The sequence below is a fragment of the Doryrhamphus excisus genome, linkage group LG18 (assembly GCF_037039965.1).
Source record: "Doryrhamphus excisus strain RoL-2023G ecotype Guam linkage group LG18, RoL_Dexc_Guam_v1.1, whole genome shotgun sequence".
Taxonomy (NCBI): domain Eukaryota; kingdom Metazoa; phylum Chordata; class Actinopteri; order Syngnathiformes; family Syngnathidae; genus Doryrhamphus; species Doryrhamphus excisus.
The window spans coordinates 10,443,455-10,462,933 of NC_136374.1; the positions used below are offsets into that span (position 1 = coordinate 10,443,455).

At 40.6% G+C, this 19,479-nt stretch overlaps 3 protein-coding genes across 8 annotated transcripts in view; all 3 read left to right on the top strand.

Annotated features, from left to right (window-relative positions):
* Window positions 1-7,814, top strand: part of LOC131106570 (kazrin) — a 79,955-nt gene extending 72,141 nt beyond the window's left edge. For 5 of the 6 annotated variants that reach the window (XM_078798424.1, XM_058055755.2, XM_058055757.2 and 2 more), the window contains 6 exons: window positions 693-893; window positions 2,479-2,615; window positions 2,714-2,884; window positions 3,958-4,138; window positions 4,425-4,558; window positions 6,191-7,814. In XM_078798424.1, the coding sequence (XP_078654550.1) occupies window positions 693-893; window positions 2,479-2,615; window positions 2,714-2,884; window positions 3,958-4,138; window positions 4,425-4,558; window positions 6,191-6,361 (995 nt within the window). In that variant the 3' untranslated portion in view covers window positions 6,362-7,814. The remainder of the gene's footprint in view (window positions 1-692; window positions 894-2,478; window positions 2,616-2,713; window positions 2,885-3,957; window positions 4,139-4,424; window positions 4,559-6,190) is intronic. The other variant, XM_078798425.1, reaches the window with a different exon arrangement.
* A 155-nt stretch (window positions 7,815-7,969) lies between these two features.
* LOC131106612 (kazrin-like) lies at window positions 7,970-11,370 on the top strand. Its single transcript, XM_058055836.2, has 6 exons — window positions 7,970-8,724; window positions 8,795-8,913; window positions 10,063-10,396; window positions 10,458-10,612; window positions 10,919-11,015; window positions 11,099-11,370. The coding sequence occupies exons 1-6, from the start codon at window positions 8,617-8,619 to the stop codon at window positions 11,237-11,239; spliced, it is 954 nt and encodes a 317-aa protein (XP_057911819.2). The 5' UTR covers window positions 7,970-8,616; the 3' UTR covers window positions 11,240-11,370.
* A 1,625-nt stretch (window positions 11,371-12,995) lies between these two features.
* Window positions 12,996-18,803, top strand: tmem51b (transmembrane protein 51b). Its single transcript, XM_058055763.2, has 3 exons — window positions 12,996-13,261; window positions 16,125-16,554; window positions 17,673-18,803. The coding sequence occupies exons 2-3, from the start codon at window positions 16,139-16,141 to the stop codon at window positions 18,106-18,108; spliced, it is 852 nt and encodes a 283-aa protein (XP_057911746.2). The 5' UTR covers window positions 12,996-13,261; window positions 16,125-16,138; the 3' UTR covers window positions 18,109-18,803.
* Window positions 18,804-19,479: the final 676 nt, after the last annotated feature.

The window sequence follows — 19,479 nt, forward strand, 5'->3', positions numbered from 1 at the left end:
CAAACATGCCCACCACCAGGTCTTGTGTCCTGCTGCTTGTGTTTGACAGTTTCACCTGAGGGTTGGGCGTGTACAGCAAAAAGCATGCAGTACATGTGCTGCTTATCTATCGACAAACTTTTTACAAGTACCACCTTAAAAATATGTTGCTCAGCAAGTACCACCGTTTTTGCTCCCTGCGCTTACTGCTTAGATTCCAATATGTGGCTAGTACTTGCACATAGTTGGCTTAAGGTATGAATGTGAGTGTGAATGGTTGTTTGTCTATATGTGCCATGTGATTGGCTGGCGACCAGTCCAGGGTGTACCCCGCCTCTCGCCAGAAGACAGCTGAGGCTCCAGCACCCCCTGCAACCCTCGTGTGGATAAGCGGTCGAAAATGTATGAATGAATGAACAGCAAAAAACTGTAGTACTTAAAAAATCAGCACCAGAGGCAACACTCCTGTTATATAGACAGTCTTTGAGTCTTGACTCTTGTCCTGGAGCTCTGTTAAACCGATGATGTAATGTATGTTCGTGGCCAAGATGATCACTCCTCTGCATTTTTGATGCTAAAAATGAAACATACCAAAATTGTTTTTAAAGCGTATGACATTGTGTCACTAGGATAGACTCCAGCTTCCAAGACTCCGCTGCCCAAGAAAAGCCAGTGTTCTTTAAATAGTGTGTCTCTGTGTGTCTGTCCAATAGTGTTGTTACACGAGGAGGTGGCCCAGCTTCAGGAGGAGGTCCAGCTGCTGAGGCAAATGAAGGAGATGCTGGGTAAAGACCTGCAGGATGAGTCCCAAGGAGGAGAAGGCACCACCGCCGGCCTGCTCTCTGCCGCTGAGCTCCGGGTGCAGCTGGGCGACAAGGAACAGGAGTTGGACCGTGCCAAGGAAGCCTTACAGGGTCAGTATGCTAACTTTGTTTCCAACTTTTCCTGAGCCTTTTGTGCACTTGATGACAGTGACAATTGGGACGAAAAAGGGAGTGTCAGGTCTTATATTTCACAGCATATTCCTACACCCTGCAAGGGTCCCGCCGTAATACACCCTGCAAAGGTCCTGCCTCTGTTACGGCTATGAAGGTGGAAAATTGTACAGCAACAATACTGTTCATGCAGAAAGCTGACATTGAAAAAAGACGTAAAAGAAAGCCTTTAGACACAGATGTCCTGTAAAATCGCAGCATCAGAGCCTTAACCATAAAGCTGGCATTTATCCACCCGTGCCTTTTACACAGCAACTGGCAAAGTTGGGATATTGTCGCATGTGCACTTTCCCACACTGACACAGCAATCGGATTACTAGATACTAGATTACTTCTAGGACAGCGACAATTACTTTCAACACAACAGAGAAGGAGAAGTGAGTGTTGCTCCTAGCATTGCACACAGGCACTGTTACGGCTTTGATACTTACGAAATGTCTGGGTTTAATGCCAACCCAGGAACGATGCAGTTTATACAGAACAGCCACAAGGGACAAAAAGGTAATCTGGCATTTGTCCACCGGTGCCTATCACACAGACCTTGGCAAAGCTGGATGTTTCCACAACTTAGTGCACTTTCACACAGTAACACAGCATCCTGTATGTATGTGTGGAGTATTTATGGGATACTGACAATTGCTTTCAACATTGCATTGCACACAGACGGCGGTTGTGTGGTTAGCACGCAGACCTCACAGCTAGGAGACCCGGGTTCAATTCCACCCTCGACCATCTCTGTGAAGTTTGCATGTTAATTGGCGACTCCAAATTGTCCATAGGTATGAATGTGAGTGTGAATGGTTGTTTGTCTATATGTGCCCTGTGATTGGCTGGCGACCAGTCCAGGGTGTACCCCGCCTCTCGCCCGAAGACAGCTGGGATAGGCTCCAGCACCCCTCGGTGGCTACAGTTGGAAGCCTAGCTTGTAAATATTCATACGCCATATTGATGCGCACAGCAATTAACCCGTATTAGAAGTGTTTTCAGGACAGGATAAAACAAGCTAAGACATTATGCGACATGGCACAGTTTCCATCCAGTTAGGCAAAAGTGTTGATGATGATGAGCGGTGCGCCGGCCAAATGTGTTGTATAACTTAACAGCTTTGGAATGTGGAGGCTGAAATATGAATGGAAGGTGAACACTTGACAGGAAAGGAATGCTGACCGCGGCGTACTTCACGTGAGGTGCGGTTTTTACAAGGTGGAGAGTCGACATAGAAATTAGTTCATTTTGTATGTTTGCCAGAAAAATCCAGTAGTTGAATGGTTCTTTTCTTTGGGACTGTTCGCAGTGCCCACTTTGAGGCTCTGTGCTGCACTTACCATCTAGTTTTTCTTTAAAGCATGTACTTTTGGGGCCTTAGTGATAGTGTTCTCACCTGGTCTCGTGCTGAGAGTCACATTTTCCCATGGTCAATAAGTTTTTATACAGGTAAAAGCAAGCTTTAAATGTATTCTGTATAATAATGAGGACTTCTGACATCTATGCATGTACATTGTAGCAATGAAAGCTGACCGTAAGCGTCTAAAAGGAGAGAAAGGCGACCTGGTGAGTCAGATGCAGCAGCTATACACCACACTGGAGAGCAGAGAGGATCAGCTCCGAGAATTCATCCGTAACTACGACCAGCATCGAAAGGTGACGCAACAAGCCCACTTTTTCTTTCAGTGTGTTTATAATAACATTGCTAGCCAACGGGCCCTCCATTGATCGTCTGCTTTGTTTGTTCTTTCTAGGAGAGCGAGGACGCGGTGAAGGTCCTGGCCAAGGAGAAGGACGTGCTGGAGAGGGAGAAGTGGGACCTGAGGAGGCAGACCAAAGAGGCTACAGAGCAGGCCAACATCCTGCGCTCTCAGCTGGACATGAAGGAGAACAGGATCAAGGAGCTGGAGGCTGAGCTCACCATGGTGGGTTTAAACTGAACTCTTATTAATGCCATTAAAATAGTTTTTAATCTTAGTGTAACCCTTCTCCTCGCTCTGTGAAAACCAACGAGGGTGATTTCTATGTTGAAATAAGCTGGAGCCTATCCCACCGTGGTACTGGTCGCCAGCCAATCATGTGACATCAAATCATTCAATAAAATATACATGACACGAATAATATAATAATATAATATAATATAATAATTAATGAAATTAAATACTAGGATTGTGATATTAAGAGAAATACAATGCTTTTATAAATGCTTTTATAAAAAAAGAAACATTAACATGTGAAAATAAATCCACAAATGTCATTCTACTTCTTCTTATTTGTGTTTTTAATTAGATTAACGTGGAAAAAACATGCAATTTGCCGACAGTATGAGGTGTTTTGGACAATAACTGACATAATAAATAAGAATCAATTATATCAAATTACAATTCAATCATAAAAATAATACCTTAATAAATTAAAGCGCTTATTTAAAATTTTTTAAAATATATATTATAATATACAAATATAAAAATATATATTATATATATAATAATATATATACATAATTGTAATATTATGTATATTATTCAATTTAATTCAAGTGCAGTCTAAATAAATAAATAAATACATAAAAAATACAAAAATAGAAACAATAAAAATATTAGAGACAAGTTTTTATTTACTGCAAACCACAACCAAAAATTAAGTAAATTAATAAAAATTTAAATTTATTAATTAAATAAATTTAATTAATAAAAAACATGATGAGTAATACTATTATTAGTATTATTAGTATTAATAATTTGACATGGTGGGATACAGTAATTCCTTGCTACTTTGCATTTTGAATTTCGCGGCTTCAATCTTGTGTGGTTTGCAGATTTTCTATGTTCTAACTATGAAAATATTTGATTGATAAATAAGGAAAATAAAGTTCCCTATATCACGGTCAACATGACAAATGAGGGATTATAGAGTTTACTGTATAGAGCTATGACAGTCATGTACTCTGTGTACATAAGGTATATAAGACAATTGTGTTGTTTTCTTCTTCTCTCAGGCCAAGCAGTCTCTGGCCACGCTGACTAAAGACGTACCGAAGCGCCACTCCTTAGCGTCCGCCACTGAGCCCGTGGTGAACGGCAGCCAGGAGTGGGTGATGCAGGCCGACCTGCCGCTGACTGCCGCCATCCGGCAGAGTCAGCAAACGCTCTACCACGGGCACACGGCAGACAGACAAGGTAGCTGGTCTTATATGCCCGCTCGTCTCTCTATCAAGACACTTCATTAGGTACACCTTTACGGCTCCATTACTGTTAGATGTAGACTATGTTTGTTATTGGAGTTGTACGAGATTATAGATAGAGGTGTATCTGATGAAGTGTCCATATTTTGCTGTGGCCTCCTTGCTGTTTCATTTTCAAACTGACTAACAAACGGGATTCTTCCAAGTTTCTAATACTAATTATGGGTTCCTGGCTCAATGTGTGTCTGCTTGTGTGTCTTGGTGTGTGTGGAACCCTGTAGCTGTGGTCAGGATCAGCCCCTGCCACTCGCGCCAGCCGTCCGTCATCTCGGACGCCTCGGCCGCAGACGGGGACCGCTCGTCCACGCCCAGCGACATCAACTCCCCTCGCCACCGGACTCACTCTCTTTGCAATGTAAGAGCTGCGTACAATTAATCACCATCATCATCTTCAAGTGTGTGTCTGTGCTGCTCTTCGCTTTCTTGGTGTTGGTGGGGGTCTTATACTGTTGGGCTAGCTGCTTCCTTGCACAGAGCTAGCATGAAGAAGACTAGGTGTATTCATTCATTCATTCATTTTCTACCACTTATCCTCACAAGGGTTGCGGGGGTGCTGGAGCCTATCCTAGCTGTCTTCAGGTCGCCAGCCAGTCACAGGGCACATATAGACAAACATGTACACTAGCGTACACTAGCTAGTGTACACTAGCTGTATACTAGCTGTACACTAGCTGTATACTAGCTGTACACTTGCTGTATACTAGCTGTACGCTGGCTGTACACTAGCCATATACTAGCTGTACATAGCTGTACATAGCTGTACAGTAGCTGTATACTAGCTGTACACTAGCTGTATACTAGCTGTACACTAGCTGTATACTAGCTGTACATAGCTGTACACTAGCCATATACTAGCTGTACATAGCTGTACATAGCTGTACACTAGCTGTATACTAGCTGTACATAGCTGTACACTAGCCATATACTAGCTGTACATAGCTGTACATAGCTGTACACTAGCTGTATACTAGCTGTACACTAGCTGTATACTAGCTGTACATAGCTGTACACTAGCTGTACACTAGCTGTATACTAGCTGTATACTAGCTGTACACTAGCTGTATACTACCTGTACATTAGCTGTACACTAGCTGTACACTTGCTGTACACTTGCTGTACACTAGTTGTATACTAGCTGTACACTAGCTGTACACTAGCTGTACATAGCTGTATACTAGCTGTACATAGCTGTACACTAGCTGTATACTAGTTGTAAATTAGCTCTATACTAGCTGTACATAGCTGTACATAGCTGTACACTAGCTCTACGTATACTAGCTGTACACTAGCTGTATACTAGCCGTAAACTAGCTGTACAGTAGCTGTACACTAGCTGTGTACTAGCGGTATACTAGCTGTACACTAGCTGTACACTAGCTGTATACTAGATGTATACTAGCTGTACATAGCTGTACACTAGCCGTATACTAGCTGTGTACTAGTTGTACATAGCTGTACATAGCTGTACATAGCTGTACACTAGCTGTACACTAGCCGTATACTAGCTGTACATAGCTGTACACTAGCTCTATACTAGCTGTACATTAGCTGTATACTAGCCGTAAACTAGCTGTACAGTAGCTGTACACTAGCTGTGTACTAGCGGTATACTAGCTGTACACTAGCTGTATAATACCTGTATACTAGCTGTACATAGCTGTATACTAGCTGTACATAGCTGTACACTAGCTGTATACTAGCTGTACATAGCTGTACACTAGCTGTATACACACTATCTGTATACTAGCTGTACATAGCTGTACACTAGCTGTATACTAGCTGTACATAGCTGTACACTAGCTGTATACACACTATCTGTATACTAGCTGTATACTAGCTGTACATAGCTGTACACTAGCTGTATACTAGCTGTACATAGCTGTATACTAGCTGTACATAGCTGTATACTAGCTGTATACACACTATCTGTATACTAGCTGTACCCTAAGTGTCTTCTCTCCTCTGTGTGTGTCTGTGTGTGCCGTAGTCGATGGAGGACTTGGAGGACCAAAAGCGTAAGAAGAAGAAGGAGAAGATGACTTTGGGCTCCCTGTCACGCGTGTTTGCCCGCGGGAAGCAGCGCAAGTCACTGGACCCGGGCCTGTTTGATGGTACTGCCACACCTGATTATTACATAGAGGAGGATGCCGACTGGTGATGCTGCGTGTGTGTGTGTGCGTGTGTGCGTGTGTGTGTGTTTGTGTGTGTGTGCCATAGCCTAAAAGAGAATGCTCCTCCATGAAATGTATAGTATATTATCCTCAAATTGTATGTATGTAAATTATATATATATTTATAGATGTATATGTATGCATATGTATATACGTTTACATGCATAAATATATACAGTATGTGGGGTTATTATCACTCAATGTGTACACATGCTGTATTATCTTCAAATTGTCTTTACGTTTTGTTCTTTTACAACTTGAGACTTGAAGGACTGCTGTTTATGTATAAATAGGAGTGTTTTTACTCTTATGTTTATTTTTACATTTATCATGCTTTTTGTCCGACACAGCCCATTTCACATGACCTTGCTGGCTTTAAACTCTTTTTTTTTTTAATTTTTTTACTTCTTTTGGATACATGGCAATTTGTTTTCATACAAGAAAAACATGCAACCCTTTCATTTATATTTTTCAAAGTGACATAAAAAATAGGAGATAAGTTATATCATATGACACTGTGGGCTGCAAGCGTTTAGAACAGAAAATAACCACTGACTAAGCTGAAAAATGCACATTTAGGCATAAAGATTCGCCCTATACAAATATTGTATTTCCTCAAAATGCAGACAACGCACTAATATGAAAAATTAATGCCTCGCCTCAATTTAAACCCTCCTTTTCTACTGAGTCGCAGTAACCTTTTACATGATTATACCCTGCTATTTTTTATTAGTGCAGCTGATTGAATGTTAATTAAAAACAAATATTAAAACAATTTATAAAATCATCTGAATGAAATGATGAGGCTAAATTTGAACTACACACTGGTTTAATAATTAACTTGAACACAAAGCAATATGCATAAAAATTGTTTGTCAAAAAGCATGTTTCTGTTTTTTATCTGAAGCTTTTTTATTCAATAAATAAAAAAAATAAATTGTGAGCTAGATGCTTTTTGTTCAACAGTTATGTATAACATTACATAGTATATTTTTATTTATGGGTTAGGGTTATTTTATGTATAAAATAACTCTCTTCAAGACTCCATATTTACCTTGGTTAAAAAAAACTAAATTCAGAACATAATAAAATATTTTGCTTTCAATAAAAGTCTCCTTCTCTAACAAAGTTATTTAGTTTCAGCTATTTGAGGAAATACGATAGGAGTCTTTTAGCGCTTAGCCTGCTAGCATCGCTGACTTGACTGAGCTGAATGAATGTGTGAGAAACATCTGCACGACTTTCTTTATGTTGCATTATTATTTTTTAATCTGTCGTTCATCCATTCATTGCCAAACACATTCATTGAGTCATCCTTCTCTCTGATCTTGCATTGTAGATGCAAGGTCTCTTCATTTGTTTTTTTTTTTTTTTTTTTGTTGCTTTGTGTAAAAAGCTCTAATAATTCTCTGCCTAACGTTGAATAAAAGTTGAAATCTATTGAAGTATTTTATTTAAATTGAAAAAGGGAAGAAAAAAAAAGACTTGAGAATATTGATCTCCCTCAGATAAGGAGATGTACCCGATTGAAATGAAATCTTATTTTAATTACAAATAAAACAATGAATACACGCTATGTGGTAAATGTGTGTTCCATGATGAGTAGTGTTGTTTGTCTTTTCTTCTTTCACCATTTTTAACAACTCAGATGTGTTTGTTTCTGGGGATTATTCACATCACTCTGGTCCACTGCAGGAGAATTTACAATTTGCGGAAGTTTTTTTTTTTTTTTTTTGTATTTTTTTAACCCTTTTGGAACTTGCATGTGAGGATGAATCAGGTAAACACACAGAGTTCATCCTGCATGAATAACTGATGAATAATCCCAGTGTCTCTAATGTTTCTCATGTTTCTAGTGGTCCTTTTAACCCTCCTTCTCATCATCATCAGGTAGTCACCTTTACTAAACACAATCATCTGATTTACAGCTACACTACTGGAAAAAGCCATTTTCCGGCCTATGCAATATTGTTTATTGCCTATATAAAATATGTAGCCCCCATCTAGTGGCCATGTGAGGAACATACACAACCCACCAATCAAAAAGCTATTTTAATGCTATGTCACTACGCTAAACAATATCCCCGTAAGTTATTTTTACAATATCTCTGTATTATTCTGACCTTTAACCCTCACCCTGCCCGCATGCCCATGCCGTCACTTCCCAGACACGCAGCAGCAGAGCCTGTCTGACGGAGAGGAGCAGCTGGATCGCCTCCAGCAGGCGGCGCTCACCCGGACCATGTGCATGTCTGTGTGGAGGGCGGGTGTGGTGGAGGCCTGGCTGGAGGTGGTCATGGGGATGCCCATGTACACACGGGCCTGCTCCGAGAACGTCAAGAGTGGGAAGGTACACTATAGCTTTTAGTCGTCTTCACTGAGTGTATTCAGGATTCAGATGATGTCTCCTTGTTTTGAAGGTTCTTCTCGGCTTGACTGATGAGGACTTAGAACTGGGACTGGGCATCAGCAATCCTATTCATCGCAGAAAACTAAGACTGGCCATTGAGGACTACAGGAGGGCTGAAGGGGACCAAGGGTGAGCACACTAGTAAAATCATTCATTCATTCATTTTCCCAGCTGTCTTCGGGCGAGGGGCGTGGTACACCCTGGACTGGTCGCCAGCCAATCACAGGGCACATATAGACAAACAACCATTCACACTCACATTCATACCTATGGACAATTTGGCGTCGCCAATTAACTTAGCATGTTTTTGGAATGTGGGAGGAAACCGGAGTACCCGGAGAAAACCCACACATGCATGGGGAGAACATGCAAACTCCACACAGAGGGTGGAATTGAACCCTTGTCTCCTGGCTTTGAGGTCTGCGCGCTAACCACTCGTAAAATAATTGATTTGGAAAAACCACTGTAGTTGTGGTCGCTTGTTGCTAGGCAGAATTACCAGGTTCAAACTTACCAACTCTACTAAAAAAAAAGCCCCAGGGGGGCTGAAAAAGAAAATGATTATTTAGCCAGCCATTTGATTATTTGATTATTCCATAGTTTGATTCCACATACTGAAAGCCATAGCATTTCAGTATGTGGAATCAAACTATGGAATGGATTGAGTAAGACCCTCAAACAATGCACAACGATGAGCCAATTCAAGAAACAATACAAGCAGTTGATGTTTGCTAAATACAAGGATGAAGAGTCTTGAACCAGTCATGATGTGCTATACATATCACTATATTGACACTTACTATGGTACACATTACGTTATTGTATGATCATATCACCTTGTACTTCGGTACGTGACAAAAATATAAAAAAATAAAATAAACTGTGTTCAGAAAGCAGGAAGTGAACAAATGTAACAGTTACTGATTGTAAAAGTACCAGGTGGAGGGGTAGGATTTAATAAGCTTTGCTTCTTCCTACTCCTTTTGAACATGCGGAACTGTGAACTGATTCAATTGTAATCTGATGCATGTTCAAATGAAATAAAACCATTACCATTAGTCAAGCTGTTTTTAGGATCTACTGACAGAGGCTAGTCAAAGATCTGCTATATGACAGGAGTTCTCTGCTGTATTTCAGAACATACTGTACATACCAACTAGTCAAAGATCCACTATTATGACTGATGCATTTTGTTGTTAGTAGAGATTTACTGCAAAAAGGCTAATCAAAGATCCTCTATTATGACTAAAATGCTCATGGTTGTCCTCTTCCATCCAGTCTGTCCAAAGCATCAGACATGGACCATCACTGGGTGGCAACATCTTGGCTGAGTGATGTGGGGCTGCCTCAGTACTCGCAAGCCTTCCAGGCTCAGCTGGTGGACGGACGAGTCCTGAGCTCTCTGGGCCGTAGAGACCTGGAGAGGTTCCTCAATGTCAGCGACCAGTTCCACCAGACCAGTCTGCTTCTGTCGGTCCAGATGCTGCAGATGCTCGGCTTTGATAAGGAAGTCCTGCAGGCACGAAGGGCTAAATGTGAGCAACAAGACCCGGACCTCATTGTTTGGACTTCTCATAGAGTCACGAAATGGATCAGAGACATAGACCTCAAGGTGAGCTCTTCACACAATAGTCACGCAGATTCAGATAAGCCAACATGTTCGGATCCTTTAGGAATTTGCAGACAATCTTCAGGGGAAAGGGATCAACGGCGCTGTGCTGGTTCTGGACGCCTCCTTCAACACGGACGCCATGGCCAAAGCGTTGGAGATCCCCGGGAACAAACACATGCTGCGTCGACATCTGTATGAAGAGATGAAAACACTCAAGTGAGTTTTAGACATAAATAGCAAGACAAAAGTCTATGGTTAGCGTCACACTGCAAACCACAGTTTTTTTGTCCTGTCCAGATTTGCTCTACCTGGCAAAATTGTAATATACACCTTCCCTGTTACATGGATTATTATTTGTTTCGATTTGATGTTTTTTTGTTCTGCAAACTTGGAGCGGAGCAGGAGGGGATAGAAAAGAAGAAAAAATGAACAACTGCAGAATATTTCCAGAAATGTTTGGTTATACTCCAAATTTGCACTACGTTTGGAGTGTTCTACTGTAAACGTTGAAATTGTTTACAGAAACAAGGCACCGCTAGGCGAGGCCATGGCTTCTCCTACGCCTGTGGCTGTCAGCCGCTTTGCTGAGGGCAGGGTGCCACTGAGGAGATCCAGCAAGGTATCGCCACTAAACGACATTAAAATGTAATCAAGAGTAAATCCATCCACATTTTATGTCGCCCCAACTTTGCATACGCCCAGAGTCCGTTGAGGTTCCGTGCACATTCTGCAGAACGACGGGTGGGCAACCAGGGATCCCTACCTAAGGAGGCTGGGTCGGTGCCACTGGCTAAGGGCAGCCCCGTGCACGCCTACAAGAGTGTGGAAATAACCAACGTGTGAATCGGTACAGTTTCACTGCAGCTATTATTATTATTATAAATAATAATAAAAATGAATGAAGAAGAACCCATGTAAATATGATAATATTATGAAGAAGATCACTTGATGGATTCATCAGCTTTTTCAATAAAATCTACTACTAAAAATGATGAGAATGAATTTCTTCCCATTTGTAAATACGTTCTGTGATGGGGGGTCACCTTTTCACTTTCAATATTTTATATTTCATTTTTGTAATAACCCCTCCATATTACATGCGGTAAATAATACTGCTTTCTGAGCACACATAACACTGGGCAGCTGAAGGCCTGCAGTTAGCAGTTCAAATAGTAAAAAACAGGTTTATCTGCTACTTTGTGGGCGTTTTCTTGCTTGTGCTTGCAAGTTGTTTAAACATGACCAGTTCAAACCTGTAGAGAAACACCAGACAGATGAAGGAATTTGTTTTGAATGTTTATGTAGCTTTCACTGAGCTAATCTCAGATTGCTTTGGAAGTAATCACATAAAAATTTTGCAGGAAACTACATTTCGGTTGTAGGATGCCTCCTACAGGATCAATGTGTAACTTACTTTACTACTTCATGTATGATTTTCTATGCTGCTTATCCTCACTTGGGTCACGGGTATGCTGGAGCCTATCCCAGGTGTCTTTGGGTGTGTCTGTGTGTGGGGGGGTACACTGGTCACTTGAAATGCATAAAAACAATATATGTAATTGTTATATGTTATATTTACTTATATTTAAATTCGATGTTGAGATGCTAAACCAGGGGTGGGCAAACTACGGCCCGGGGGCCACATCCGGCCCGCCAAGTGTTTGAATACGGCCCGCCCAATCTTTCCAAAGTATTTAATTTAAACTCAACATACAACCTGGCATCATGGCCTGAGCCAACCTTTTGATGGTTTTATCAATTTCGTTTTTTGACATGGTCTGTTGTTTACAAAGTGTTCCTGAAAAAAGGGACACAAGCACATAATAATAATAATAATTATTATTATTATTATTTAATTAATTATTATTTATTTAATTAATAATGAATTATTATTAGATTATTATAATTATTATTAGAACTACTATGATTATTATAATTATTATATTAATGCTAATTATTATATTAACTATATAATATTATTGTTATATTTGCATATTTACATAATAATAATATAATAATATTTTAATTTTATTGTAATTATAATATTTTATTATTTTTAAAATATTTAAATATAAATATAAAATAATAAATAATAATAGCAGATTGCATGACAATTTTACAGATACAATAATACCAGGTGGACTGTTACGTGTAAAATATATAGTCTGCCCCCCCCCCCCCCCCGTCAATTTTGTCATATCAATGCGGCCCGCGAATCAAAAAGTTTGCCCACCCCTGTGCTAAACAGTATTTTTTACCCAAAATCATAATTGGAAACACTAACCTTGATTAAAAGCTATTAACAATGTTTTTAATTAGATTGTATTTATTTTGGGGGGTTATTGAATACCTTATAGTATAGTACAAGTAGCAGAAAGTGACAAATTCAGTGTTTTATTATAATTTTTTCCCCCAAAAAAACATGTTAATTTCTTGTACGACATTAATATTAAATAGACTTTTAAATAAATTGGTAGAAATAATAACTGTGCTCCAACCGTGAAAAAGGGACTACAAAAATGGATGGATAATGTATTTGTATCTCCAACTCCTTGTCAGAAATTCCTTAAACTGCAGTACTAAAGTCTGCCGTTAGGCGGCGTTAAAACCTAGCGGCTCACTTGGCTTCCTCTGGGCGCGCTCTCGACAGGAAGGAGGTTCCTCTCAACGAAGGCTGTTGTAGTTTGGACTTTAAAGTTCCTCTTAACTCATTCAAATCCTGTCAAACCTTGGAATAAACACACATTTAGGTGACCTAGCCTCGGACACCCCACCTCCCTGGAGTCCATGTTTGTATTTTTATTCTTTTTGTGGCGACTTTATGTGTTGGTGAGCTCCGTGAAACAGCACACCTGCGTGACTCAGGTAAGTCACCCATGGAGGAAGTCCACGGCCACTGGGCTTTGTTCAATGTAAAGAAAGTCCAGTATAAACACTTCACATTCCTGTTCGGTTTGAGTCCTGATTCAAATTGGGTTTAGATTTTTAAAAAATGGTGGTAAATGAGGCAGCATTGTAGTAGTTATGGTCCTCCCTCTGAGGTGCCTCCTTATTTAGCATAGCATTGACTGAAGGACACTTGTTAGCATCTCCTCCCTGTTTGGCTAGATACACTTACTAGTGTACAATGCCTAGACATAAAAAAACAACATTCAGTCATTAAAACAGGTAGCATGATACCTTAAAAAATTAGTGTTCAATGTAGAAAGAATACCCTTTGACATAGGCCCTTGAAATTGTCCTAGCTTACCCCCTTGTACAGCCTTGTATTGCATTCTAAATATAAGCTAAATGTTGCCTGCCATTTATTTCAACTAGTTCATCTCTCCTTTTCCCTCCATTTTGTCATCTGAAAGCTGTTGACCCCTGCATTTGGACCAAAACAAGGTTGTGTTTAATTTAGTTTAATCAAAAGATGGATTCATCATTTGCTGACCAGTGTGACCATTTTTATATATTCATTCATTCATTTTCTACCGCTTATCCTCACGAGGGTTGCAGGGGCTGCTGGAGCCTATCCCAGCTGTCTTGGGCGCGAGAGACGGGGTACACCCTGGACTGGTCGCCAGCCAATCACAGGGCACATATATACAAACAACCATTCACACTCACATTCATACCTATGGACAATTTGGAGTCACCAATTAACCTAGCATGTTTTTGGAATGTGGGAGGAAACCGGAGTACCTGGAGAAAACCCACGCATGCACGGGGAAAACATGCAAACTCCACACAGAGATGGCCGAGGGTGGAATTGAACTCGGGTCTCCTAGCTGTGAGGTCTGCGCGCTAACTACTTGATCACCGTGCAGCATTTTTAAATGTTTTTTATTTTTGCATTATTACCTTCTAATAAGATCACCCATTTCCATTCAATAATTGATTGTTGATTATGTTTCAATAAATAGGCAATTTTCACTTTTTTTTAATTCTTCATCAGTTTCCAGGAAAGGGTCCTGTAATTGGAATGAACAGACAGCAGATGGCGACGTCATCACTTGGAGGCGTGAATGAGGGGTAGTAGTAATTGTCTGGTGGCCTACTGACCTTTATATACTTGTATGAATCCCATTGTTGGTTTCAGTACTTGTTATTTGATACTTTATGATTGTGGTCTGAGTCACATTCTAATTTCATTCAAATTTTTGTTAGTATTTCAAATGAGAGTTTCATACATTATGCTTCTTATTATTATGACTTCATATTGATGAAATGGAGCGTGTAGTAGACTACAGGTACGCTGGCTACACATCTAGATGCTCAAAGTAAAAATCCATTCACCACGTTTTTTCAGCTCTTTCGGTACAATTGGAGCATTTAATGACATCACCACAGCACAACTTCCACATTGTTGTGCACCAGGTGTGGACCAGATGTGCTGATTTTATGACCTTTAGAGTTGTTATTTTCGTCACAAACGGATGCTTCCTGCAGGATGCAATGACGTCAACAACACTTTCCTCTGTGAGAATAATTCACCTCTTGTTTTGCTGCAGAGCATGATTGAGGACCTCCTCCAAAAACACGCACTCGTTTTTTTCTATGTTTTTGTAAGTGGGTCTGCATGGAGTCTCAGGTGTAGCATTGGTGCGGTGAGCAGCACAGGTGGTGGTGTGTTAGGTTCCTCAATGTCACCATGAATGTAAGATATTTGCATGCTTTCCTATACGGCTAGCAACTAGCATCGACTTCATTCTTGGATTGTGAGTCACTACGCTCTTCAATGAGTTTTTGTCTCAGGTTCTTGTCAAGACTTGTGTGGACCAACAGTACCTTGAGAACCCGCTCATCTGCTGTTGATGCTTGAAAATTATGTACATTGAGCCATTCCATAGTCTAAATTTGAAACTAAATTTGAAACACTTTTATGCTAGGAGGCGGCATGGTGGTCGAGTGGTTAGTGCACAGACCTCACAGCTATTCAGCTAGGGTTCAATTCCACCCTCGGCCATCTCTGTGTGGAGTTTGCATGTTCTCCCCGTGCATGCGTGGGTTTTTTTCCGGGTACTCCGGTTTCCTCCCACATTCCAAAAACATGCTAGGTTAATTGGCGACTCCAAATTGTCCATAGGTATGAATGTGAGTGTGAATGGTTGTTTGTCTATATGTGCCCTGTGATTGGCTGGCCACCAGTCCAGGGTGTACCCCGCCTCTCGCCCGAAGACAGCTGGGATAGGCTCCAGCACCCCCGCGACCCTCGTGAGGAAAAAGCGTTAGAAAATGAATGAATAATAAAAAATAAAAACTTAAACTATATTAGGAAAGCAGGAAGTGAACAAATGTAACAGTTACTGATTGTAAAAGTACCAGATGGAGGGGTAGGATTTAATAAGCTTTGCTTCGTCCTACTCCTTTCAGACATGTGGAACTGTGAACTGATTATGTGATGCATTCCATTGTAATCTGATGCATGTTCAAATGAAATAAAACCATTACCATTGCCATAGTCAAGATGTGGTCCTGAAGTGCATGGAAACTTATCATAAAGTTGTATATTTTTATTGACGTGTTGATTTAGCAATTCTGTAGCGAGCATCCAGGACAGAGATGCATTGCTTTTGTTGCTTCACTAATTATCATAGTTTATTTCAGGTAAAATAATATAGAGTGTGTGTGTTGAGAATTGAGCCTTACCCTTTAATACATGCCTTGTATTTTTTTCAAATAAACATTAAACGTGATTTTTATGTAACCTACATTTTTAGATTGTCTTCCTTTTGTGTTGCAGAGTGTCCAGCACCGATGTGTTCCAGTCGGGGTATTTGCAACAGAAACGAGGGCTCTCGCAACAGGTCCACTCATTCCGAGCGCACCGGTTCGGGGGCCCACTATGCTCTGTGTGCCCTGGGAGTGGGCCTCATCGCACTGGGCGTGGTCATGATTGTGTGGACGGTGATACCTGTTGATGGCGAGGCGTCCGGCGGCTCCACCAACTCGTCCAGCAATTCCACGGCAGACGGTAACGACGACAATGAAGAAGAAGAAGGCGAGCTCGCCAAGTCCTCGTCGGTCGCCATGGTGCTGGTGGGCGTTGGCCTCGCCATGCTGCTCTTGTCCATTTGCCTTGGCGTTAGAAGCAAGCGGAGAGCTCGTGAAAGCAGAGAGCAGTCGACGGCAGCAGCAACCGCCTTCCTAGACCATGTGGCCAGCGATCAGTCGTGAGTCTGGTTGTGTTTAATATCGACTATCTGTATTAATCTAGTCTAGAAATTAATCACATTTACAATACAACTATAACTACAACTACAACAGCTTTTGCACATATGGGTTTCTAAAATAAACCTTGTGGTCTAATACTTCCACATCCCTTTAATTGCTCAGAAGAAGAGGTTCCACCAGGGGGCAGTAATTACCTTTACTATGACATCTGACCGCCTTCACTAACACAGAACACAGCACCTGTATAGCAGACGTTGCATCTGTAAAGCTCAAGTTTAAATGGAGTGGAGTTTAAATATTTGTTTTCTCTCTGTGTCTATTTGGTAACTATTCTGTAGGGAGTATGATGTAGTAGCATTATAATATAGGTTTTTAATTCAACATAATTATTTGTAATAAACATGTTTAAAGATTATATGATCCAGGTGTGCAATTTAAAACCTTAATTTAGAAACCCTAAACTATGGGTCTCAAACACGCGGCCCGCGGGCCAAATGTGGCCCGCAGGACACTAGTTTGAGGCCCCCGCCTTGATATGAAAGTTTAATGTTAGTGCGGCCCGCGCAAGTTTGATATGGATGCTGTATGGTATCATGTACCCAGAAAAAATGATTACGTTTGATTAATGTTCATGTTAAAGGTTAAATAGCTGTTAATAGTTAACCTCCCTATCCGTGTGGAAGTGGTAAGTTTTTGGCTATTTAAGTTTAAAGGAAATAACTTGAAGGCTACCGTTTAGGTCGCTAGCTCTCTAGTTTGCAAGTTAGCATGTGTCTCAAGACCCTGCAGTTGCGCAATATGTTGTAAATAAAAAAAAAGTATAAATGTGACTATAGTCGTGTTTTGTCTCGCCCAGACCCTAGCTCCAGTGGCCCCCAAGTAAATTGAGTTTGAGACCCCTGCCCTAAACTCTTTGTGAAACCCTAACTCTGATATGGAATCCTAATTTTAAACCTTAAACTTTATTTGTAACCCTAAACCTAATTAAAAACTGTTGTGAAAGCCTAAAATGAAAACCCAAGTCCGTTACAAAACCCTAAATCTGGAATGAAACGCTAATGTGAAACCCTAACCCTGGAATGAAACCCTAATAGGTTTTGTCATGTTCTTCCCCCAGAGCTCCAGATCCAGCTTCATTCAACGTCCCCACCTACGAGGAGGTGGTCGGAAGCAGCGACTACCCCGTCCGCCACAGCAACCTTCGCCAAAGCACCACGCATCTCCCCTCCTATGAGGACATTTTAGCAGCCGTGGAGAACGAGGGCGCTGAGCCCGCCAACCAGCCAACCGAAGACACTCAAGTCAACGAGCCCGCGTCTCCCGAGGCCCAACCATCCACCGATACTTCCGCACGTCAGCCCAGCCTGCCGGCGCGCAGCGCCAGTCGAGCCAGCCGCTTACTGCGCCCCCTGCGGGTGAGGCGGATTAAATCAGACAAACTACACCTGAAGGACTTCCGTATACAAATCCGCAGCCCGACACAGAACCCAGTGACCATTGAGCCCATCACACCACCACCGCAGTATGAAAACAATGCGCCCGAGTTAGGGTAGCACCTCCAGGTCCTTCATGGATGCAGTTTTCTCTGGAGAGACTGATGTGGAAACCCAATTTTAAAGGTTGGTACAAAGTCGATGCGACGATCGCCATATTCATTCTGTCGCCATTGAAAGCAGCCTTCTTCATTTAAACAGACAGTTTATGCAACATTTACTATTGATGTAAATGAGCCCTGTGTGGGGATCGGAGGGCAAAAGGGAATTAATTAGACTGTTCAATGCTGGTAAACGTCACATATATGAACATTTTGGTCATAACGAAGACGATGCACTGAAATTCAATCTGCTGTTTGTCAATACTTGTGGAAATAGCTTTTAAATAGATTTGTTTCTCTTAAAGTGTCTAAGGTGCGTAAGGTTGTCACAACACTGGAACCGTAATAAAAAAAAAATGTATTTCCATGTGAGATAAAGGATAAAAATTTTTCAAACATCTTGTATTAAGAATAAATATTTGTCCATGATAATTAGATGTTTGTGTTGCCTTATGCAATTTAAAAGGAACCACACTTTACATGTCATTATTTTAACCGTAGAGCTGGCAGTTCAAAGCAGACGTTCGCAACCACAATCATGCATTTGTGTAATGATTTTAATAGAGGCAAATATGACACGGCTGTATTTATGTTCAGAAATGTAAGTGTATTTTTATGGTCGAATAAAATCTACAGTATCTGTAGTTCATTTTATATTGTACTCCTGTTTTAAAATGCATGGAACTACTGTAACGTGAGAATTTGCTTAGAGGGGTGTAAGAGTCATTTGAAATACTAATCCCAACTCTTAAAATGTATTAAAAGTACACCTCATATATGAATCTCTAATTTTACATCATAGGGTCTAAACTTATTAGGCCTCTAATTAGACTTTCCTCGGGTTTAAAATTCAAGTTTTTAATTGTGTTTTCTAAAAAAGCACACAAGTCGTATTTGTTATGTCTACTATATATGAGTGTAAATATGACCATAGGGGTGTTATGTCAGGTCTAGAGAGCTCTAATGTTTTAAAACATATGTAGAGGGTTGTAAATAGGTTTCCTATGCTCTAACAATTAAGATGTTAGATTTATAAATAAGGAATCCTACTTACATTAACTTATCACTATAAAGGAGAAATTATTGTACAGTATATTTTTGTGAATTATAATATATATTCTGGTTAAAGTGTGGTATTTGGCTGTTCACATACACTAAAATAAAATTGTTTAATAATGCATTTTGTATTATTCATTCATGTTTTTAACAGTGAATGTGCTGGTATGAAACATTGCAAGTTTTTTTTTAATCCAACATATTTCCCTTTTAACTCCTCCCCTTCGCCTCACTTCGGAAGGATTCTTTTTTTTCCCTTTTCCTTTTTTCCCCC